At 34.9% G+C, this 9,328-nt stretch overlaps 2 protein-coding genes across 2 annotated transcripts; one reads left to right on the top strand and one right to left on the bottom strand.

Moving 5' to 3' along the window:
- The first annotated feature begins 2,598 nt into the window (after positions 1-2,598).
- Positions 2,599-6,065, top strand: LOC116003546 (mannan endo-1,4-beta-mannosidase 5-like). Its single transcript, XM_031243442.1, has 5 exons — positions 2,599-2,946; positions 3,106-3,300; positions 4,274-4,396; positions 5,232-5,437; positions 5,702-6,065. Exons 1-5 carry the CDS (start codon positions 2,599-2,601, stop codon positions 6,063-6,065), a joined length of 1,236 nt encoding a protein of 411 aa, XP_031099302.1.
- A 776-nt stretch (positions 6,066-6,841) lies between these two features.
- On the bottom strand, positions 6,842-8,797 carry LOC116003853 (dynamin-related protein 4C-like). Its single transcript, XM_031243796.1, has one exon. It carries the CDS (start codon positions 8,795-8,797, stop codon positions 6,842-6,844), a length of 1,956 nt encoding a protein of 651 aa, XP_031099656.1.
- Between the last annotated feature and the right edge of the window lie 531 nt (positions 8,798-9,328).

Here is a 9,328-nt window from a genome sequence, read left to right as displayed (position 1 = left end):
AAACAATTTGTGCTATTGTAACAATTACTAAAATTGCATACAAGGATGATCTAACGAGATCAATTGTTATACCATGAACCAGAGTTTACCTTGCATTGTAGACTTTGGCCCAAAACAACATTTAGATAATGTGTCTGCACTTAACATATTATGTACATTTAGTTAAATTATGTGTCTACTTTAATTAATATATTATGTATATGCAGTTAACATATTATATTTTATATGCATGTAGTTAATAAATTATATACATAATATGTTAAACTATATATAAATGCATAGGCCCTATTTGGTAAAATGGTTGTTAGTTGATAGTTGTTAGAGGGTATGACTAGTTGATAACATTAACTAATTGTAGAAAGGTGTTTGGTAAATTAGTTGTTAGCTGATAGCTGTTTGGTATCTTTTTTTCTTTAAAAAAAAACTAATTGAAATAGTTGCTTTGAACAACTTTTTGAATTTTAACATTAAAAAAAACTTATTAACCAAACACTTATATTGATTTTTTAACCAAATCAAACAGTTAATAATGGTCAAATAAGTCAAAATTAACTGATAAGCTAACTATTTTATCAAATAGGGTCATAATCTGAATGTCATTTTAAATCAAAATTCATAATACAAAGTGAATCTTGATACCTGATATAATTTGCCTAACATGATAGCATGGGAACAAATGAATGAGTCTCGTTGCCAAGCCGATTACTCTGGAAATACTCTTAATGTGAGCAATATCATCACTATTGCATTTCCCTAAACATAACCAACCACGTACCAACCAAACATTAAAAAACAAAGTCAAACCAACGCCCATTTTATACCATGTTTATCAAAAGGGTCACACTTGTGTGAGACCGTCTCACGGATCCTTATTCGTGAGACGGGTCGGGTCGGGTCAAAGCACCATGCAAATGTTATACTTATATGTGCAAATCTCATACTTATATGCTCAAATATAACACTAATCAAAAATACAATTTTTGTTACTTATAAGAGAAAAAATAATACATTTTTCATAATAAGTAATGTTGACAAGTGCCCCTTCCTTATAAGGGCAAATATAATACTTTTGAGGAAAAATGTAATACTTTTAAATCGAAATGTAAAAGTATTGTATTTTCCCTTAAAAATATTACATTTACCCTTATAAGTAACAAATATTTTATTCTTGATTAGTATTACATTTGAGCATATAAGTATGACATTTGTGCATATAAGTGTTACATTCGCATCTTGACCCGACCCGGCCCGACCCGTCTCATGGTGAGACGGTCTCACACAAGTTTTTGCCTAATTTTAAATTATAATGCCCAATGAAGTTTAATTACTTGTCCGTCACCCTACTTAATAACCTCCATTGAGATTCATAAACTTTTTAACATTTACCAAAAAGAATTCGTAATTCTGACCATTTTCTAAAGATTAAAAAAAAAAATAAAACGTTAGCTATTTCTACCACTACAAAAGTTGGTGGGAAATTCTAACCAACAATCAAATAATTAGATTAAATTAGATACTAAATGAATCGTAAAAGACGCCTTTTGAGCTACAAATAATTAAATAATGCAAATTTTTTTTACGAGGGTTGAGCATAAACAATAAATAAACATAAATGTGCAATCCAACTATCAGCTTAAGCTTTTAGTTGAGATGGAGCACATGCTTCAATCTTCAATTATGAGATCATCTCACGAATCTTTATCTATGAGACAAGTTGATTTTTTCATAAGTATTACACTTTCTTTTATATATATTACAATTTTCCTCATAAGTAACTCATCGACCCCTAATATTACATTTTGATTTAAATGAATTATCTTTTTTTATTATAAAAAATATCACAATTTTCTTCCTAAAAAATATTACACTTTCTTTCATAAATAAGTCTGATTACACTTTTTTCTCATAAGTAATTGTTCAACCCCTAAATATTACGTTTTGATTTAAAAGTATTACACTACTTTCATTTATATGTAACAAACAATTTATTCATGATTAATATATATTACATTTTCCATCATAAGTATTACATTTTAATCTTGAATCTATCCATCTTATAGATAAGGATCCGCAAGACCGTTTCAAAGGAGGCTCAACCACTGAATAAATTAAATAAAAAGGACTAAAGAAAGACTCGTTGGCCCTATTTGCAAGCCCAACTAGGTGATTGACAATTGTTATATCGTGGACCATGGTTCAAAAATGGCACAGTTTCTTTAAGTAAAGAAGCGTCTGCATGCCGCCACATCTTAACGAAACTTCGTAAATGAAATTACAGTTCATTTCAAATGATACTGCCTCACAATTATTTTTATATTATCAAATGAAACTGTGGGGGTAGGAAGAGGGGCAACTGTCCCCACTATGACTCCGTCACTGCCCCTCGATCACTTTATATATACTACATTTCTTGATCAGTCTTTACACTCTAACTCCCTTAACTTTTCGCCTTGTTCACTTCGGACTTCACCCCTCCAACATTTGCACTTCTAGCCACATACCCCAATTCTATAAATAACCCTACATTCCAAACCATTACCTCACACCATATTCTACACAACACATTAGCAATCTCGAATACACTTGTCACTCGTGCCAATGGCTTATTTAACGAAAGCTTCTTGTTTCAATTTGCTGTTTTTATTGCTTTTAACTATTTCAACAACACAAGCTAGGGAGCCAAAAGTATCAAAAGTTGAAGGGTGGGTTACAAGAAACGGTGCACGTTTTGAGCTTAACGGCTCACCATTTCTTTTCAACGGCTTCAACTCATATTGGCTAATGGTCGTGGCAAGTGAGTCCAACGAGAGGCACAAAGTCACCGAGGTGCTCAGGGATGCTTCCGCCGCCGGCCTATCGGTCTGCCGGACCTTGGCTTTTAGCGATGGAGAACGCTACAACGGACTGCAAATATTCCCTGGCGTCTATGATGAACGTGTTTTTAAGGTCAACTATTTGCTCTATTTTCTCACATGTTGAGCATATAATACAATTGTATATAGCTACGAGCCTACGATATCAGTTTAAATCTTTAATTGAGATTAAAAAAAAAAAAGTACATCAACTATTTGTAATGGATTATTTATTTTTGCATGGTGATCATAGGGGCTTGACTTTGTGCTCTCGGAAGCAAGAAATTATGGGATTCGTTTGATACTGAGCTTAGTGAACAATTGGGTTGACTTTGGTGGCAAAACACAATATGTTGCATGGGCTAGGAATGCAGGAGCACCGGTTTACAATGACGATGAGTTCTTTAATAATCCAGTCCCAAAAAGTTATTACAAGAATCACATCCAGGTATAGTTCATTTAGTCTAAACTAATGTTAGTTACACACCCTCCTAAAATTTTCCTCTTTATTTCTTCTCTTGATGTTACACTATTTAATTAATTAGTTACTTTAGTGTTTAATTAAAAATATGTAGAGTCAATCAATTTATGACATCCAATTTTTATAAGTCACATCATAAATAAAATATGATAAAACATTATGATGCATTTTATTTGTCTTACTTACTATTCATTGGTCAAACCAAATCATTCTTCTTTGTTTACTTTCTTCATTATATTTACTTATTTTTAAATTTGATTTTTTGTGTTTAATAGTACTTTTTAGTGTAGTTTCTAAATATATAAATTTTGTATATTAATATTAAACTTAATATTATGAAAAATTGAATTAAAAATAATTTTAGTCAAGCCTTATTAACAAACCAGACACATCAAATGGGACGGAAGGAGTATTAGAGAAAATATATAGAGGTTGTCATTTTTCCTTTAATCTAATCCACGAGACTAAATTATTTGAGGTTAACATGCATTGCGGGCATGCACCGGTTATATTGGTAACATAATTAAAATTTAGGTTAACATGCATCGATTATTTCGGTAGAATAGTGGTTCAGTAATCGAAAATTTTGTTTGGATATAAATAATTTTATGCTATATACAATTTAAAGTTTTTTTTTACAAATAAACTTGAATTATATTTATATTAATGTAAATTTACATTATCTTTTAATGTGGGCAAATGTTACTTATAAATCATTTCAACTTTTTTTTTTTCAATTTGATTAATACATTAAAAAAATCAATTTTTTTTTACATACCATCCATTTCAATTAATATATTAAATTCGTAATCTCAATTAAGAGAATCCGTATCTATTTTGATTCTATCCAAATCAACCTCACTACTTTAACTGTTACATTTATTTAATTTTTTCATGTATTATTATTATTATTATTATTATTATTATTATTATTTTGCAGAAAGTTATAACAAGAATAAACACAATTACTGGAATTGCATACAAGGATGATCCAACCGTGATGGCATGGGAACTAATGAATGAGCCTCGTTGTCAAGCCAATTACTCCGGAAATATTTTTAATGTGAGCAATCCCAATATCATCACTCTCGCATTTCTCTAAACTAAAATCATTACCAACCACTAAACAAATATTAAAAAACAAAGTCAAACTAACCGAACACCCAGTTACGTTGCATCTTTATTCTATGTCCAATGAAGTTAAATTACATATCCATCACCTTACTTAATAACCTCCATTGCGATTCATAAACTTTTTTTTAACACTTACCACCCCTAAAAACTCATAAAATTCTAATGACCATTAAAATAATAATAAAAAGAAAAAAGGTCAAATAGACTCCCTAACTTTACACCGATTAAGACTTGAGCTTTTAAAAAGTGCAATTAATTAAGTTCATGCACAAATTATTTTTGTGCATTGAAACTCCAAAATCAGTAATTGAGCTACAGGTAACTTTGGCATTGACGAAGCTCCGACAAGAGGTGTCGATAGTCGGTTGCCATCTCCGACGGAGAAGGCGACCACTGGTCGCCTATTTCGGGCGGAGTAGGCAACCACTGGTCGTCTATCTTCGGTGGAGAGGACGACCAGTTGGTCGCCTTCTCAGGCAACTAACCAAATGGTCACCTAGAGAAGGCGACTTTGCCCCCTTCTCCAGGTGACCAAATTTTGGTTGCCCTCTAAATTCTATATATATATATATATATATATATATATAAAAGGTGACCATTTGATTGCCCTCTAAATTCCAACCACTAAATTATATATATATATATATATATATATATATATATATATATATATATATACAAAATCTAAACATGCATGATTCACAAATTAAACTTGTTTAAAATTGTAAATCCATTTGCTATATGATTGAATAAAAAACGTGCAGTCATGGGTACAAGAAATGGCAAGCTTTGTGAAGTCAATAGATAGCAAACACCTTTTGGAGATAGGAATGGAAGGATTTTATGGGGAGTCAGTGCCTGACCGGAAGCAATTTAACCCTGGCAACTACTTACTGGGAACAGATTTCATTACCAACCACCTTGTTCAACAAATTGACTTCGCCACCATCCATCTATACACTACTCGATGGTAAGCAATTCCACGTCCTTACGTTACATTGCTCTCAAAAAATTAACATAAATTAACTCTCACCCAAGATAGCTAAATATACAGACTTATAACAACAAAGGTCACGAGTTCAAATTCAGCTTTTAATTTTTAGTTTGATCAGCTGGCCTAGTCAGCTATGGACTATTTAAATTGATTTACTCTTTGTGATCAGCCTAGTGCATATTGATTGCAAGTTTTCCTCGTTACCCAAAAGAAAAAAATTAACATGTGAATGGTTTACAGGCTTCCTGGAAAAAGTGAAAATGAACTGATGGAATTTGTAGAGAAGTGGATAAGAAGCCATTGGCAAGATGCAAAGACAATATTGAATAAACCCTTAGTGCTAGCAGAATTTGGAAAGAACAGCAGGGACGAAGGATTCAGCGTGGGCGTCCGAGATTCTTTCATGAATAAAGTTTACCGGCAAACTTACGAGCTGGCAAAGGACGGTGGCACAATGGCGGCTAGCATGGTGTGGCAGCTGATGGCACAAGACATGGGCGGATGGGACGACGGATATTCCATCGTCCTGCCGGAAAATCCTTCCACCGCCGCTGTTATCTCCGCCCAGTCGCAAGCCATGGCGGAACTAGCCCACAAGCTTTAGTGTATGTTGAAAATTTATTGAGCTCAAATGTTAAACATCAAAATCTTTGATAATATTAATTATTTCAAGGTGCATTGATGGGGGGTTTAAATTAAAAGTAATATAATGTTAATGGATATAAGTATTACTCCTCTATTCTATTTTACCTCTCATGTTTACCTACTTTTCACGGTTCAAACCAATTCTTTTTTTTTTTTAGAACAATAGTGGCCTGGTATGTTTTTTATGTTACTTTTTTTTGTGCCAAGTTTGCATACTTCAATTTAAAAAAATAAATAAATAAAAGAAAATATTAAAAAATATTTTGTTAAAAAAAGGGTGATTACTAGCAAATGCGACCAACGGGCACATGTAACTCACGTGCCTGCGCTTAAATGGGCGAGTGGAGCTCAGAGGGTCAGGGCATTACTATCACGATTAACAAAAGCAAAATAAACAAAAGGTAATTGGTACCAAAAAATAACACAAATATCATGAGTGTTTAAACTTTTAATTGCTCCAAATTCAATTCATACTTGCACGGGGACCAAATGTTCATTTCTCAAGATTGTTCCATTAATTCAAAGTTGACTTCATAAAAGGAATAAAATAAAACATTGTTTATGCATACCCAAAATATACTAGAGAATTAATATTTTGACAATGCCGAACCATTCTTGATAATGACAATAAACCTAGCAAGCACACATAGCAAATACTACATAACATACGTCAACATTAAAATATTTCAAAACTTTATTTCACCCAGCCCAGGCTAATACCAAAAACAAACATTTTTATCCATCAGCCAATACAATTCTGTCCATTATGCTTGCTACAACATCCTTTGATTCCTTCAAAAGCTTCACACTCTTGGTCAGCCGATAACGCTTCTCAGCCACTATCGGCGACTCTTCCAACATCCTCTCAATCCCTCCGCCGTGAGGCGCCATAAGATCCGCCACAACCTCATCCTCCAATTCCCTATTCACAAGCTTCTGAATGCTAAACAGAACATGCAAAGCCATAGAATCCACCAGCCTCATCAGAACAATCTTCCAATATGCAATAATTCTCATCCTCATATCAAAGGCTTGATTCACAACATCAACATAACCCCTTAGATGCCCGATTTCAATTTCAATTCCATCAATATTGAATTTGGACCCCTTCTTGGTGTCTTTCAAAATCCCCATAAACTCTCCTTGCTTCTCCATAAATTTATTCCATGTTGCTGAGTATTCTGGATTACAAGAGTAATCCGCCATCATTTCCATTCCAATTATTTCCACCACCCAATCAACAGACCTTTGCTTCATCTTTTCAATTAAATTCTGGGAAGCTCGCCGCATGGAAGACTGAAGTTGTGGGTAACTATCAGCATGTTGCACCAAAACTGTAACCACTATTTTCTCAATATAATCCCACAACTTGGCCACAAAATCTTGCGGCCTTGTAGATATCATTTTCACCCGTTTCTGCAAAACGCTAAAGAACACTTTACGTGGAAAAAAATTGGGGAGCCCAATTTCTTTTGCCTCCTCCAAGGCCAAAATCTCTTCCATTAAGAAACTCTTGCAATCAAAATGCAAACCAGTTGCCCGCAACTCATCTGCATACTCATTTAGCATTTCCACCAATCGTGCCGTGCAATGCATTTCTTTCTCATCCGGGAACTCATCAAACTCACCTCTAACCAGAATTTTTCTCAGCGACTCCTTTGCCGAGCTGGTAATCCGCATGAATGCCGTCAAGGCTTCAGCGACGGTGCTTAGATTCTGGGGTAGTCTGTTCAAATCCGCCATGTTTGCAGACAGCTTATCATTGATTTTCCGGACAATTAGAGGCAAACATTTCGAGATAATATTCGCTTGAATTCTCACAAGTTTCTGCGCCAGAACAGGAACACTCACCATTGATTTGTCAATCTTGGAAAGGAAAGGATGACCCTGGAAAAGTTTTGCCTCTTCCATTCTCGCTTGTTCATAGGATTCTTCGCCGATTCGGTTTCGGACGCAAACGTAACCGAGCCCGATGTGAACATCGTCGGCTGACACCTTCTCAAGCAGCCCTTCCGGTGATCGATCCGCCTTTGTCACAACGGCAAGTGTTCTCTCCCCTGTTTTGTCCACTTTCTGGGACATACGGATAGACTCGCAAGTGGAGAAATCCACGCTAGCCGACAGAACATTAAGGATTATGCTCTCTTCGGGAGTAATATACTCCATGATAATGTTGGAGATTTGTTCATAGATATCCTCAGGCTGGCCGTGAACCGGCACCCTAGTGATTCCAGGCAAATCCACCATCGTTAAATCAGGAACACCGCACTTCTTCACTGTCAACGTTAAAGGGCTGTGAGAAATCCCCTTTCCCAGGCCTGCAACCTCCTCAGTAGCGAGCACGATAGCCTCTGCAACACTTTCTTCATCTGTTGGGACGATTTTTCCATTGAACTCCAAATGAAGCTCAGGCTCGTCAAGATTTAGGACATTTTTGAGGCGCATGATTAGAGGAACCCTTGTACATATGCCCTGCCCTCTCGGCAGACTGATTCCCGCAAGGGACTCGAGCACGCTCGACTTTCCCGACGACTGGTCGCCCACGACCACGATTGTGGGAAGCTGAATGCCCTCCTGCATGATCTTAAGGTGTCGGAGCTTATCCACACAATCCAACAAAGGTCTGATCCTGTCATTATACGAAGAAACGATTGGTGCATTCACAGGAGATTCTCTGCATATCAGAGCCATGATAAAAACAATGTTAATAACAGGAAGAAAATGCTTAGGCAGTAAGAATTAGAGCAGTGGTTGATAGCTTTGGATATAGTTTGAAGCTTTTTATAATGATTCTTGAACTTCTTAAAACAATTAATCAAAAAATTATCTCGGGGATTGAAGTGTTTGGAATTTATGATGGCGGTTTCGAGCAGTGAACGTGAAATTACTATTTACTAGCATGAAACTTTATTATGGGAATACTAAGAAATGGAACCCTATTAACGGTAGGGTTCATAATTCTTTAATCTCAAACCCAATTAATTAATCAATATTTAGTTTTGATAAAATCATTTAGTGAACTAAAATACAATTTATCAAACCAATCAAACTGAATTATATTTCAATTAAATTCAATTCTTTTTAATAACCATAATATTATTAGCTCAAAGCCTTCATTAGGAACATTAGGAACATCGAATGAAGAGAAATGCCAAACATTAGGGGCATTTGAAGCTTCCAAACTTTGTTCCAAACATGAGAGTCAGTCACTATGTAGCCTTG

Source organism: Ipomoea triloba, chromosome 14, assembly GCF_003576645.1.
Source record: "Ipomoea triloba cultivar NCNSP0323 chromosome 14, ASM357664v1".
NCBI lineage: Eukaryota > Viridiplantae > Streptophyta > Magnoliopsida > Solanales > Convolvulaceae > Ipomoea > Ipomoea triloba.
Note: the sequence above shows the minus strand (reverse complement) of the source record. Positions and strands in the feature narration are given on the sequence as shown.